General features: G+C 74.6%; 3 protein-coding genes across 3 annotated transcripts; 1 reads left to right on the top strand and 2 right to left on the bottom strand.

Annotated features, from left to right (window-relative positions):
• Positions 1-2,439: 2,439 nt before the first annotated feature.
• Positions 2,440-4,740, bottom strand: LOC126291437 (uncharacterized). The gene has a single exon (XM_049984951.1). The coding sequence runs from the start codon at positions 4,738-4,740 to the stop codon at positions 2,440-2,442; it is 2,301 nt and encodes a 766-aa protein (XP_049840908.1).
• Positions 4,741-4,827: 87 nt separating this feature from the next.
• LOC126291435 (nascent polypeptide-associated complex subunit alpha, muscle-specific form-like) lies at positions 4,828-12,354 on the bottom strand. The gene is made up of 3 exons (XM_049984950.1): positions 9,647-12,354; positions 7,273-9,552; positions 4,828-7,201 (listed from the first exon to the last, which is right to left on the bottom strand). The coding sequence occupies exons 1-3, from the start codon at positions 12,352-12,354 to the stop codon at positions 4,828-4,830; spliced, it is 7,362 nt and encodes a 2,453-aa protein (XP_049840907.1).
• Positions 12,355-12,438: 84 nt separating this feature from the next.
• On the top strand, positions 12,439-14,295 carry LOC126291434 (uncharacterized PE-PGRS family protein PE_PGRS54-like). The gene has a single exon (XM_049984949.1). It carries the CDS (start codon positions 12,439-12,441, stop codon positions 14,293-14,295), a length of 1,857 nt encoding a protein of 618 aa, XP_049840906.1.
• Position 14,296: the final 1 nt, after the last annotated feature.

Here is a 14,296-nt window from a genome sequence, read left to right as displayed (position 1 = left end):
GGCCTGCTGCGAAGGAGACAGCGGCGGGCGGCGGTGGGCGGCGCTGGCTCGGCCAGAGGCGATGGCGGCGGGTCTGGCATGTCGGAGACAGCGGCGAGCGACGGTGGGCGGCGTGGCAGCTGGGAATGTGTTGGCGCCGGCGGCTCTGGCTCGGCCAGTGGCGATGGCGGCAGGCCTGCTGCGAAGGAGACAGTGGCAAGCGACGGTGGGCGGCGCGGCAGCTGGGACTGTGTTGGCGGCGGGCTGCTCTGGCTCGGCCAGTGGCGATGGCGGCAGGCCTGCTGCGAAGGAGACAGCGGCGGGCGACGGTGGGCGGCGCTGGCTCGGCCAGAGGCGATGGCGGCAGGCCTGGCGCGTCGGAGACAGCGGCGGGCGACAGTGGGCGGCGCGGCAGCTGGGGATGTGTTGGCAGCGGGCGGCGCTGGCTCGGCCAGTGGCGATGGCGGCAGGTCTGGCGTGTCGGAGACAGCGGCGAGCGACGGTTTGCGGCGAGGCAGCTGGGACTGTGTTGGCGGTGGGCTGCTCTGGCTCGGCCAGTGGCGATGGCGGCAGGCCTGCTGCGAAGGAGACAGCGGCGGGCGACGGTGGGCGGCGCTGGCTCGGCCAGAGGCGATGGCGGCGGGTCTGGCGTGTCGGAGACAGCGGCGAGCGACGGTTTGCGGCGCGGCAGCTGGGACTGTGTTGGCGGCGGGCTGCTCTGGCTCAGCCAGTGGCGATGGCGGCAGGCCTGCTGCGAAGGAGACAGCGGCGGGCGACGGTGGGCGGCGCTGGCTCGGCCAGAGGCGATGGCGGCGGGTCTGGCGTGTCGGAGACAGCGGCGAGCGACGGTTTGCGGCGCGGCAGCTGGGACGGTGTTGGCGGCGGGCTGCTCTGGCTCGGCCAGTGGCGATGGCGGCAGGCCTGCTGCGAAGGAGACAGCGGCGGGCGACGGTAGGCCGCGCGGCAGCTGGGGATGTGTTGCGGCGGGCGGCTCTGGTTCTTCCAGTGGCGATGGCGGCAGGTCTGGCGCGTCGGAGACAGCGGCGAGCGACGGTGGGCGGCGCGGCAGCTGGGAATGTGTTGGCGGCGGGCGGCTCTGGCTCGGCCAGTGTCGATGGCGGCAGGTCTGGCGCGTCGGAGACAGCGGTGGACGACGGTGGGCGGCGCGGCAGCTGGGAATGTGTTGGCGGCGGGCGGCTCTGGCTCGGCCAGTGGCGATGGCGGCAGGTCTGGCGCGTCGAAGGCAGCGGCGGGCGTCGGTACGCCGTGCGGCAGCTGGGGATGTGTTGCGGCGGGCGGCGCTGATCGGCCAGTTGCTATGGCGGCAGGTCTGGCGCGTCGGAGACAGCGGCGAGCGACGGTGGGCGGCGTGGCAGCTGGGAATGTGTTGGCGGCGGGCGGCTCTGGCTCGGCCAGTGGCGATGGCGGCAGGTCTGGCGCGTCGGAGACAGTGGCGGGCGACGGTGGGCGGCGCGGCAGCTGGGAATGTGTGTGCGGCGGGCGGCTCTGGCTCGGCCAGTGGCGATGGCGGCAGGCCTGCTGCGAAGGAGATAGCGGCGGGCGACGGTGGACGGCGCTGGCTCGGCCAGAGGCGATGGCGGCAGGTCTGGCGTGTCGGAGACAGCGGCGAGCGACGGTTTGCGGCGGGGCAGCTGGGACTGTGTTGGCAGGGGGCGGCTCTGGCTCGGCCAGTGGCGATGGCGGCAGGCCTGCTGCGAAGGAGACAGCGGCGGGCGACGGTGGGCGGCGCTGGCTCGGCCAGAGGCGATGGCGGCAGGCCTGGCGCGTCGGAGACAGCGGCGGGCGACAGTGGGTGGCGCGGCAGCTGGGGATGTGTTGGCAGCGGGCGGCGCTGGCCCGGCCAGTGGCGATGGCGGCAGGTCTGGCGCGTCGGAGACAGCGGCGAGCGACGGTGGGAGGCGCGACAGCTGGGAATGTGTTGGCGGCAGGCGGCTCTGGCTCGGCCAGTGGCGATGGCGGCAGGCCTGCTGCGAAGGAGACAGTGGCGGGCGACGGTGGGCGGCGCGGCAGCTGGGACTGTGTTGGCGGCGGGCTGCTCTGGCTCGGCCAGTGGCGATGGCGGCAGGCCTGCTGCGAAGGAGACAGCGGCGGGCGACGGTGGGCGGCGCTGGCTCGGCCAGAGGCGATGGCGGCGGGTCTGGCGTGTCGGAGACAGCGGCGAGCGACGGTGGGCGGCGCGGCAGCTGGGAATGTGTTGGCGGCGGGCGGCTCTGGCTCGGCCAGTGGCGATGGCGGCAGGCCTGGCGCGTCGGAGACAGCGGCGGGCGACGGTAGGCCGCGCGGCAGCTGGGGATGTGTTGCGGCGGGCGGCGCTGGTTCGGCCAGTGGCGATGGCGGCAGGCCTGGCGCGTCGGAGACAGCGGCGGGCGACAGTGGGCGGCGCGGCAGCTGGGGATGTGTTGGCAGCGGGCGGCACTGGCTCGGCCAGTGGCGATGGCATCAGGTCTGGCGCGTCGGAGACAGCGGCGAGCGACGGTGGGCGGCGCGGCAGCTTTGAATGTGTTGGCGGCGGGCGGCTCTGGCTCGGCCAGTGGCGATGGCGGCATTCCTGCTGCGAAGCAGACAGCGGCGGGCGACGGTGGGCGGCGCTGGCTCGGCCAGAGGCGATGGCGGCTGGTCTGGCGTGTCGGAGACAGCGGCGAGAGACGGTTTGGGGCGCGGCAGCTGGGACTGTGTTGGCGGCGGGCTGCTCTGGCTCGGCCAGTGGCGATGGCGGCAGGCCTGCTGCGAAGGAGACAGCGGTGGGCGACGGTGGGCGGCGCTGGCTCGGCCAGAGGCGATGGCGACGGGCCTGGCGTGTCGGAGACAGCGGCGAGCGACGGTGGGCGGCGCGGCAGCTGGGAATGTGTTGGCGCCGGCGGCTCTGTCTCGGCCAGTGGCGATGGCGGCAGGTCTGGCGCGTCGGAGACATCGGCGAGCGACGGTGGGCGGCGCGGCAGCTGGGAATGTGTTGGCGGCGGGCGGCTCTGGCTCGGCCAGTGGCGATGGCGGCAGGTCTGGCGCGTCGGAGACAGCGGCGGGCGACGGTAGGCCGCGCGGCAGCTGGGGATGTGTTGCGGCGGGCGGCGCTGGTTCGGCCAGTGGCGATGGCGGCAGGTCTGGCGTGTCGGAGACAGCGGCGAGCGACGGTTTGCGGCGCGGCAGCTGGGACTGCGTTGGCGGTGGGCTGCTCTGGCTCGGCCAGTGGCGATGGCGGCAGGCCTGCTGCGAAGGAGACAGCGGCGGGCGACGGTGGGCGGCACTGGCTCGGCCAGAGGCGATGGCGGCGGGTCTGGCGTGTCGGAGACAGCGGCGAGCGACGGTTTGCGGCGCGGCAGCTGGGACGGTGTTGGCGGCGGGCTGCTCTGCCTCGGCCAGTGGCGATGGCGGCAGGCCTGCTGCGAAGGAGACAGCGGCGGGCGACGGTAGGCCGCGCGGCAGCTGGGGATGTGTTGCGGCGGGCGGCGCTGATCGGCCAGTGGCTATGGCGGCAGGTCTGGCGCGTCGGAGACAGCGGCGAGCGAAGGTGGGCGGCGTGGCAGCTGGGAATGTGTTGGCGGCGGGCGGCTCTGGCTCGGCCAGTGGCGATGGCGGCAGGTCTGGCGCGTCGGAGACAGCGGCGGGCGACGGTAGGCCGGGCGGCAGCTGGGGATGTGTTTTGGCGGGCGGCGCTGGTTCGGCCAGTGGCGGTGGCGGCAGGTCTGGCGCGTCGGACACAGCGGCGAGCGACGGTGGGCGGCGCGGCAGCTGGGAATGTGTTGGCAACGGGAGGCTCTGGCTCGGCCAGTGGCGATGGCGGCAGGCCTGCTGCGAAGGAGATAGCGGCGGGCGACGGTGGACGGCGCTGGCTCGGCCAGAGGCGATGGCGGCAGGTCTGGCGTGTCGGAGACAGCGGCGAGCGACGGTTTGCGGCGGGGCAGCTGGGACTGTGTTGGCAGGGGGCGGCGCTGGCCCGGCCAGTGGCGATGGCGGCAGGTCTGGCGCGTCGGAGACAGCGGCGAGCGACGGTGGGAGGCGCGACAGCTGGGAATGTGTTGGCGGCAGGCGGCTCTGGCTCGGCCAGTGGCGATGGCGGCAGGCCTGCTGCGAAGGAGACAGTGGCGGGCGACGGTGGGCGGCGCGGCAGCTGGGACTGTGTTGGCGGCGGGCTGCTCTGGCTCGGCCAGTGTTGATGGCGGCAGGCCTGCTGCGAAGGAGACAGCGGCGGGCGACGGTGGGCGGCGCTGGCTCGGCCAGAGGCGATGGCGGCGGGTCTGGCGTGTCGGAGACAGCGGCGAGCGACGGTGGGCGGCGCGGCAGCTGGGAATGTGTTGGCGCCGGCGGCTCTGGCTCGGCCAGTGGCGATGGCGGCAGGTCTGGCGCGTCGGAGACAGCGGCGAGCGACGGTGGGCTGCGCGGCAGCTGGGAATGTGTTGGCGGCGGGCGGCTCTGGCTCGGCCAGTGGCGATGGCGGCAGGTCTGGCGCGTCGGAGACAGCGGCAGGCGACGGTGGGCGGCGCGGCAGCTGGGAATGTGTTGGCGGCGGGCGGCTCTGGCTCGGCCAGTGGCGATGGCGGCAGGTCTGGCGCGTCGAAGACAGCGGCGGGCGACGGTAGGCCGCGCCGCAGCTGGGGATGTGTTGCGGCGGGCGGCGCTGGTTCGGCCAGTGGCGATGGCGGCAGGCCTGGCGCGTCGGAGACAGCGGCGGGCGACAGTGGGCGGCGCGGCAGCTGGGGATGTTTTGGCAGCGGGCGGCGCTGGCTCGGCCAGTGGCGATGGCATCAGGTCTGGCGCGTCGGAGACAGCGGCGAGCGACGGTGGGCGGCGCGGCAGCTTTGAATGTGTTGGCGGCGGGCGGCTCTGGCTCGGCTAGTGGCGATGGCGGCAGGCCTGCTGCGAAGGAGACAGCGGCGGGCGACGGTGGGCGGCGCTGGCTCGGCCAGAGGCGATGGCGGCAGGCCTGGCGCGTCGGAGACAGCGGCGGGCGACAGTGGGCGGCGCGGCAGCTGGGGATGTCTTGGCAGCGGGCGGCTCTGGCTCGGCCAGTGGCGATGGCGGCAGGTCTGGCGCGTCGGAGACAGCGGCGAGCGACGGTGGGCGGCGCGGCAGCTGGGAATGTGTTGGCGGCGGGCGGCTCTGGCTCGGCCAGTGGCGATGGCGGCAGGCCTGCTGCGAAGGAGACAGCGGCGGGCGACGGTGGGCGGCGCTGGCTCGGCCAGAGGCGATGGCGGCTGGTCTGGCGTGTCGGAGACAGCGGTGAGAGACGGTTTGCGGCGCGGCAGCTGGGACTGTGTTGGCGGCGGGCTGCTCTGGCTCGGCCAGTGGCGATGGCGGCAGGCCTGCTGCGAAGGAGACAGCGGTGGGCGACGGTGGGCGGCGCTGGCTCGGCCAGAGGCGATGGCGGCGGGCCTGGCGTGTCGGAGACAGCGGCGAGCGACGGTGGGCGGCGCGGCAGCTGGGAATGTGTTGGCGCCGGCGGCTCTGTCTCGGCCAGTGGCGATGGCGGCAGGTGTGGCGCGTCGGAGACAGCGGCGAGCGACGGTGGGCGGCGCGGCAGCTGGGAATGTGTTGGCGGCGGGCGGCTATGGCTCGGCCAGTGGCGATGGCGGCAGGTCTGGCGCGTCGGAGACAGCGGCGGGCGACGGTAGGCCGCGCGGCAGCTGGGGATGTGTTGTGGCGGGCGGCGCTGGTTCGGCCAGTGGCGATGACGGCAGGTCTGGCGCGTCGGAGACAGCGGCGAGCGACGGTGGGCGGCGTGGCAGCTGGGAATGTGTTGGCGGCAGGCGGCTCTGGCTCGGCCAGTGGCGATGGCGGCAGGATTGCTGCGAAGGAAACAGCGGCGGGGGACGTTGGGCGGCGCGGGCTCGGACAGAGGCGATGGCGGCAGGTCTGGCATGTCGGAGACAGCGGCGAGCGACGGTTTGCGGCGGGGCAGCTGGGACTGTTTTGGCGGTGGGCGGCTCTGGCTCGGCCAGTTGCGATGGCGGCAGGTCTGCTGCGAAGGAGACAGCGGCGGGCGACGGTGGGCGGCGTGGCAGCTGGGACTGTGTTGGCGGCGGGCTGCTCTGGCTCGGCCAGTGGCGATGGCGGCAGGCCTGCTGCGAAGGAGACAGCGGCGGGCGACGGTGGGCAGCACAGGCTCGGCCAGAGGCGATGGCGGCAGGCCTGGCGCGTCGGAGACAGCGGCGGGCGACAGTGGGCGGCGCGGCAGCTGGGGATGTGTTGGCAGCGGGCGGCGCTGGCTCGGCCAGTGGCGATGGTATCAGGTCTGGCGCGACGGAGACAGCGGCGAGCGACGGTGGGCGGCGCGGCAGCTTTGAATGTGTTGGCGGCGATCGGCTCTGGCTCGGCCAGTGGCGATGGCGGCAGGCCTGCTGCGAAGGAGACAGCGGCGGGCGACGGTGGGCGGCGCTGGCTCGGCCAGAGGCGATGGCGGCGGGTCTGGCGTGTCGGAGACATCGGCGAGCGACGGTTTGCGGCGCGGCAGCTGGGACTGTGTTGGCGGCGGGCTGCTCTGGCTCGGCCAGTGGCGATGGCGGCAGGCCTGCTGCGAAGGAGACAGCGGCGGGCGGCGGTGGGCGGCGCTGGCTCGGCCAGAGGCGATGGCGGCGGGTCTGGCATGTCGGAGACAGCGGCGAGCGACGGTGGGCGGCGTGGCAGCTGGGAATGTGTTGGCGCCGGCGGCTCTGGCTCGGCCAGTGGCGATGGTGGCAGGCCTGCTGCGAAGGAGACAGTGGCGGGCGACGGTGGGCGGCGCGGCAGCTGGGACTGTGTTGGCGGCGGGCTGCTCTGGCTCGGCCAGTGGCGATGGCGGCAGGCCTGCTGCGAAGGAGACAGCGGCGGGCGACGGTGGGCGGCGCTGGCTCGGCCAGAGGCGATGGCGGCAGGCCTGGCGCGTCGGAGACAGCGGCGGGCGACAGTGGGCGGCGCGGCAGCTGGGGATGTGTTGGCAGCGGGCGGCGCTGGCTCGGCCAGTGGCGATGGCGGCAGGTCTGGCGTGTCGGAGACAGCGGCGAGCGACGGTTTGCAGCGCGGCAGCTGGGACTGTGTTGGCGGTGGGCTGCTCTGGCTCGGCCAGTGGCGATGGCGGCAGGCCTGCTGCGAAGGAGACAGCGGCGGGCGACGGTAGGCCGCGCGGCAGTTGGGGATGTGTTGCGGCGGGCGGCGCTGGTCCTTCCAGTGGCGATGGCGGCAGGTCTGGCGCGTCGGAGACAGCGGCGGACGTCGGTACGCCGTGCGGCAGCTGGGGATGTGTTGCGGCGGGCGGCGCTGATCGGCCAGTGGCTATGGCGGCAGGTCTGGCGCGTCGGAGACAGCGGCGAGCGAAGGTGGGCGGCGTGGCAGCTGGGAATGTGTTGGCGGCGGGCGGCTCTGGCTCGGCCAGTGGCGATGGCGGCAGGTCTGGCGCGTCGGAGACAGCGGCGGGCGACGGTGGGCGGCGCGGCAGCTGGGAATGTGTTGGCAGCGGGCGGCACTGGCTCGGCCAGTGGCGATGGCGGCAGGTCTGGCGCGTCTGAGACAGCGGCGGGCGACGGTAGGCCGGGCGGCAGCTGGGGATGTGTTGCGGCGGGCGGCGCTGGTTCGGCCAGTGGCGATGGCGGCAGGTCTGGCGCGTCTGACACAGCGGCGAGCGACGGTGGGCGGCGCGGCAGCTGGGAATGTGTTGGCAACGGGCGGCTCTGGCTCGGCCAGTGGCGATGGCGGCAGGCCTGCTGCGAAGGAGATAGCGGCGGGCGACGGTGGACGGCGCTGGCTGGGCCAGAGGCGATGGCGGCAGGTCTGGCGTGTCGGAGACAGCGGCGAGCGACGGTTTGCGGCGGGGCAGCTGGGACTGTGTTGGCAGGGGGCGGCTCTGGCTCGGCCAGTGGCGATGGCGGCAGGCCTGCTGCGAAGGAGACAGCGGCGGGCGACGGTGGGCGGCGCTGGCTCGGCCAGAGGCGATGGCGGCAGGCCTGGCGCGTCGGAGACAGCGGCGGGCGACAGTGGGTGGCGCGGCAGCTGGGGATGTGTTCGCAGCGGGCGGCGCTGGCCCGGCCAGTGGCGATGGCGGCAGGTCTGGCGCGTCGGAGACAGCGGCGAGCTACGGTGGGAGGCGCGACAGCTGGGAATGTGTTGGCGGCAGGCGGCTCTGGCTCTGCCAGTGGCGATGGCGGCAGGCCTGCTGCGAAGGAGACAGTGGCGGGCGACGGTGGGCGGCGCGGCAGCTGGGACTGTGTTGGCGGCGGGCTGCTCTGGCTCGGCCAGTGGCGATGGCGGCAGGCCTGCTGCGAAGGAGACAGCGGCGGGCGACGGTGGGCGGCGCTGGCTCGGCCAGAGGCGATGGCGGCGGGTCTGGCGTGTCGGAGACAGCGGCGAGCGACGGTGGGCGGCGCGGCAGCTGGGAATGTGTTGGCGCCGGCGGCTCTGGCTCGGCCAGTGGCGATGGCGGCAGGTCTGGCGCGTCGGAGACAGCGGCGAGCGACGGTGGGCTGCGCGGCAGCTGGGAATGTGTTGGCGGCGGGCGGCTCTGGCTCGGCCAGTGGCCATGGCGGCAGGTCTGGCGCGTCGGAGACAGCGGCAGGCGACGGTGGGCGGCGCGGCAGCTGGGAATGTGTTGGCGGCGGGCGGCTCTGGCTCGGCCAGTGGCGATGGCGGCAGGTCTGGCGCGTCGAAGACAGCGGTGGGCGACGGTAGGCCGCGCGGCAGCTGGGGATGTGTTGCGGCGGGCGGCGCTGGTTCGGCCAGTGGCGATGGCGGCAGGCCTGGCGCGTCGGAGACAGCGGCGGGCGACAGTGGGCGGCGCGGCAGCTGGGGATGTGTTGGCAGCGGGCGGCGCTGGCTCGGCCAGTGGCGATGGCATCAGGTCTGGCGCGTCGGAGACAGCGGCGAGCGACGGTGGGCGGCGCGGCAGCTTTGAATGTGTTGGCGGCAGGCGGCTCTGGCTCGGCCAGCGGCGATGGCGGCAGGCCTGCTGCGAAGGAGACAGCGGCGGGCGACGGTGGGCGGCGCTGGCTCGGCCAGAGGCGAATGCGGCAGGCCTGGCGCGTCGGAGACAACGGCGGGCGACAGTGGGCGGCGCGGCAGCTGGGGATGTCTTGGCAGCGGGCGGCTCTGGCTCGGCCAGTGGCGATGGCGGCAGGTCTGGCGCGTCGGAGACAGCGGCGAGCGACGGTGGGCGGCGCTGGCTCGGCCAGAGGCGATGGCGGCAGGTCTGGCATGTCGGAGACAGCGGCGAGCGACGGTTTGCGGCGGGGCAGCTGGGACTGTTTTGGCGGTGGGCGGCTCTGGCTCGGCCAGTGGCGATGGCGGCAGGTCTGCTGCGAAGGAGACAGCGGCGGGCGACGGTGGGCGGCGTGGCAGCTTTGAATGTGTTGGCGGCGGGCTGCTCTGGCTCGGCCAGTGGCGATGGCGGCAGGCCTGCTGCGAAGGAGACAGCGGCGGGCGACGGTGGGCGGCGCTGGCTCGGCCAGAGGCGATGGCGGCAGGCCTGGCGCGTCGGAGACAGCGGCGGGCGACAGTGGGTGGCGCGGCAGCTGGGGATGTGTTCGCAGCGGGCGGCGCTGGCCCGGCCAGTGGCGATGGCGGCAGGTCTGGCGCGTCGGAGACAGCGGCGAGCTACGGTGGGAGGCGCGACAGCTGGGAATGTGTTGGCGGCAGGCGGCTCTGGCTCTGCCAGTGGCGATGGCGGCAGGCCTGCTGCGAAGGAGACAGTGGCGGGCGACGGTGGGCGGCGCGGCAGCTGGGACTGTGTTGGCGGCGGGCTGCTCTGGCTCGGCCAGTGGCGATGGCGGCAGGCCTGCTGCGAAGGAGACAGCGGCGGGCGACGGTGGGCGGCGCTGGCTCGGCCAGAGGCGATGGCGGCGGGTCTGGCGTGTCGGAGACAGCGGCGAGCGACGGTGGGCGGCGCGGCAGCTGGGAATGTGTTGGCGCCGGCGGCTCTGGCTCGGCCAGTGGCGATGGCGGCAGGTCTGGCGCGTCGGAGACAGCGGCGAGCGACGGTGGGCTGCGCGGCAGCTGGGAATGTGTTGGCGGCGGGCGGCTCTGGCTCGGCCAGTGGCGATGGCGGCAGGTCTGGCGCGTCGGAGACAGCGGCAGGCGACGGTGGGCGGCGCGGCAGCTGGGAATGTGTTGGCGGCGGGCGGCTCTGGCTCGGCCAGTGGCGATGGCGGCAGGTCTGGCGCGTCGAAGACAGCGGTGGGCGACGGTAGGCCGCGCGGCAGCTGGGGATGTGTTGCGGCGGGCGGCGCTGGTTCGGCCAGTGGCGATGGCGGCAGGCCTGGCGCGTCGGAGACAGCGGCGGGCGACAGTGGGCGGCGCGGCAGCTGGGGATGTGTTGGCAGCGGGCGGCGCTGGCTCGGCCAGTGGCGATGGCATCAGGTCTGGCGCGTCGGAGACAGCGGCGAGCGACGGTGGGCGGCGCGGCAGCTTTGAATGTGTTGGCGGCAGGCGGCTCTGGCTCGGCCAGCGGCGATGGCGGCAGGCTGCTGCGAAGGAGACAGCGGCGGGCGACGGTGGGCGGCGCTGGCTCGGCCAGAGGCGAATGCGGCAGGCCTGGCGCGTCGGAGACAGCGGCGGGCGACAGTGGGCGGCGCGGCAGCTGGGGATGTCTTGGCAGCGGGCGGCTCTGGCTCGGCCAGTGGCGATGGCGGCAGGTCTGGCGCGTCGGAGACAGCGGCGAGCGACGGTGGGCGGCGCTGGCTCGGCCAGAGGCGATGGCGGCAGGTCTGGCATGTCGGAGACAGCGGCGAGCGACGGTTTGCGGCGGGGCAGCTGGGACTGTTTTGGCGGTGGGCGGCTCTGGCTCGGCCAGTGGCGATGGCGGCAGGTCTGCTGCGAAGGAGACAGCGGCGGGCGACGGTGGGCGGCGTGGCAGCTTTGAATGTGTTGGCGGCGGGCTGCTCTGGCTCGGCCAGTGGCGATGGCGGCAGGCCTGCTGCGAAGGAGACAGCGGCGGGCGACGGTGGGCTGCGCTGGCTCGGCCAGAGGCGATGGCGGCGGGTCTGGCGTGTCGGAGACAGCGGCGAGCGACGGTTTGCGGCGCGGCAGCTGGGACTGTGTTGGCGGCGGGCTGCTCTGGCTCGGCCAGTGGCGATGGCGGCAGGCCTGCTGCGAAGGAGACAGCGGCTTGCGGCGGTGGGCGGCGCTGGCTCGGCCAGAGGCGATGGCGGCGGGTCTGGCATGTCGGAGACAGCGGCGAGCGACGGTGGGCGGCGTGGCAGCTGGGAATGTGTTGGCGCCGGCGGCTCTGGCTCGGCCAGTGGCGATGGCGGCAGGCCTGCTGCGAAGGAGACAGTGGCGGGCGACGGTGGGCGGCGCGGCAGCTGGGACTGTGTTGGCGGCGGGCTGCTCTGGCTCGGCCAGTGGCGATGGCGGCAGGCCTGCTGCGAAGGAGACAGCGGCGGGCGACGGTGGGCGGCGCTGGCTCGGCCAGAGGCGATGGCGGCAGGCCTGGCGCGTCGGAGACAGCGGCGGGCGACAGTGGGCGGCGGGGCAGCTGGGGATGTGTTGGCAGCAGGCGGCGCTGGCTCGGCCAGTGGCGATGGCGGCAGGTCTGGCGCGTCGGAGACAGCGGCGAGCGACGGTGGGCGGCGCGGCAGCTGGGAATGTGTTGGCGGGGGGCGGCTCTGGCTCGGCCAGTGGCGATGGCGGCAGGCCTGCTGCGAAGGAGACAGCTGCGGGCGACGGTGGGCGGCGGTGGCTCGGCCAGAGGCGATGGCGGCTGGTCTGGCGTGTCGGAGACAGCGGCGAGCGACGGTTTGCGGCGCGGCAGCTGGGACTGTGTTGTCGGCGGGCTGCTTTGGCTCGGCCAGTGGCGATGGCGGCAGGCCTGCTGCGAAGGAGAGAGCGGCGGGCGACGGTGGGCGGCGCTGGCTCGGCCAGAGGCGATGGCGGCGGGCCTGGCGTGTCGGAGACAGCGGCGAGCGACGGTGGGCGGCGCGGCAGCTGGGAATGTGTTAGCGCTGGCGGCTCTGGCTCGGCCAGTGGCGATGGCGGCAGGTCTGGCGCGTCGGAGACAGCGGCGAGCGACGGTGGGCGGCGCGGCAGCTTGGAATGTGTTGGCGGCGGGCGGCTCTGGCTCGGCCAGTGGCGATGGCGGCAGGTCTGGCGCGTCGGAGACAGTGGCGAGCGACGGTGGGCGGCGCGGCATCTGGGAATGTGTTGGCGGCGGGCGGCTCTGCCTCGGCCAGTGGCGATGGCGGCAGGTCTGGCGCGTCGGAGACAGCGGCGGGCGACGGTGGGCGGCGCGGCAGCTGGGAATGTGTTGGCGGCAGGCGGCTCTGGCTCGGCCAGTGGCGATGGCGGCAGGTCTGGCGCGTCGGAGACAGCGGCGGGCGACGGTAGCCCGCGCGGCAGCTGGGGATGTGTTGCGGCGGCCGGCGCTGGCTCAGCCAGAGGCGATGGCGGCAGGTCTGGCATGTCGGAGACAGCGGCGAGCGACGGTTTGCGGCGGGGCAGCTGGGACTGTGTTGGCGGTGGGCGGCTCTGGCTCGGCCAGTGGCGATGGCGGCAGGCCTGCTGCGAAGGAGACAGCGGCGGGCGACGGTGGGCGGCGTGGCAGGTGGGACTGTGTTGGCGGCGGGCTGCTCTGGCTCGGCCAGTGGCGATGGCGGCAGGCCTGCTGCGAAGGAGACAGCGGCGGGCGACGGTGGGCGGCGCAGGCTCGGCCAGAGGCGATGGCGGCAGGCCTGGCGCGTCGGAGACAGCGGCGGGCGACAGTGGGCGGCGCGGCAGCTGGGGATGTGTTGGCAGCGGGCGGCGCTGGCTCGGCCAGTGGCGATGGCATCAGGTCTGGCGCGACGGAGACAGCGGCGAGCGACGGTGGGCGGCGCGGCAGCTTTGAATGTGTTGGCGGCGATCGGCTCTGGCTCGGCCAGTGGCGATGGCGGCAGGCCTGCTGCGAAGGAGACAGCGGCGGGCGACGGTGGGCGGCGCTGGCTCGGCCAGAGGCGATGGCGGCGGGTCTGGCGTGTCGGAGACAGCGGCGAGCGACGGTTTGAAGCGCGGCAGCTGGGACTGTGTTGGCGGCGGGCTGCTCTGGCTCGGCCAGTGGCGATGGCGGCAGGCCTGCTGCGAAGGAGACAGCGGCGGGCGACGCTGGGCTGCGCTGGCTTCTCCAGAGGCGATGGCGGCGGGTCTGGCGTGTCGGAGACAGCGGCGAGCGACGGTGGGCGGCGCGGCAGCTGGGAATGTGTTGGCGGCGGGCGGCTCTGGCTCGGCCAGTGGCGATGGCGGCAGGCCTGCTGCGAAGGAGACAGCGGCGGGCGACGGTGGGCGGCGCAGGCTCGGCCAGAGGCGATGGCGGCGGGTCTGGCGTGTCGGAGACAGCGGCGAGCGACGGTGGGCGGCGCGGCAACTGGGGATGTGTTGGCGGCGGGCTGCTCTGGCTCGGCCAGTGGCGATGGCTGCAGGCCTGCTGCGAATGAGACAGCGGCGGGCGACGGTGTGCGGCGCTGGCTCGGCCAGAGGCGATGGCGGCGGGTCTGGCGTGTCGGAGACAGCGGCGAGCGACGGTGGGCGGCGCGGCAGCTGGGAATGTGTTGGCGCCGGCGGCTCTGGCTGGGCCAGTGGCGATGGCGGCAGGCCTCCTGCGAAGGAGACAGCGGCGGGCGACGGTGGGCGGCGCTGGCTCGGCCAGACGCGATGGCGGCAGGCCTGGCGCGTCGGAGACAGCGGCGGGCGACAGTGGGCGGCGCGGCAGCTGGGGATGTGTTGGCAGCGGGCGGCGCTGGCTCGGCCAGTGGCGATGGCGGCAGGTCTGGCGCGTCGGAGGCAGCGGCGAGAGACGGTGGGCGGCGCGGCAGCTGGGAATGTGTTGGCGGCGGGCGGCTCTGGCTCGGCCAGTGGCGATGGCGACAGGCCTGCTGCGAAGGAGACAGTGGCGGGCGACGGTGGGCGGCGCGGCAGCTGGGACTGTGTTGGCGGCGGGCTGCTCTGGCTCGGCCAGTGGCGATGGCGGCAGGCCTGCTGCGAAGGAGACAGCGGCGGGCGACGGTGGGCGGCGCTGGCTCGGCCAGAGGCGATGGCGGCAGGCCTGGCGCGTCGGAGACAGCGGCGGGCGACAGTGGGCGGCTCGGCAGCTGGGGATGTGTTGGCAGCGGGTGGCGCTGTCTCGGCCAGTGGCGATGGCTGCAGGTCTGGCGTGTCGGAGACAGCGGCGAGCGACTGCGGGAGGCGCGGCAGCTGGGAATGTGTTGGCGGCGGGCGGCTCTGGCTCGGCCAGTGGCGATGGCGGCAGGACTGCTGCGAAGGAGACAGCAGCGGGCGACGGTGGGCGGCGCTGGCTCGGCCAGAGGCGATGGCGGCGGGTCTGGCGTGTCGGAGACAGCGGCGAGCGACGGTTTGCGGCGCGGCAGCTGAT

Source organism: Schistocerca gregaria, chromosome 9, assembly GCF_023897955.1.
Source record: "Schistocerca gregaria isolate iqSchGreg1 chromosome 9, iqSchGreg1.2, whole genome shotgun sequence".
NCBI classification, from domain to species: Eukaryota; Metazoa; Arthropoda; class Insecta; order Orthoptera; family Acrididae; genus Schistocerca; species Schistocerca gregaria.
Note: the sequence above shows the minus strand (reverse complement) of the source record. Positions and strands in the feature narration are given on the sequence as shown.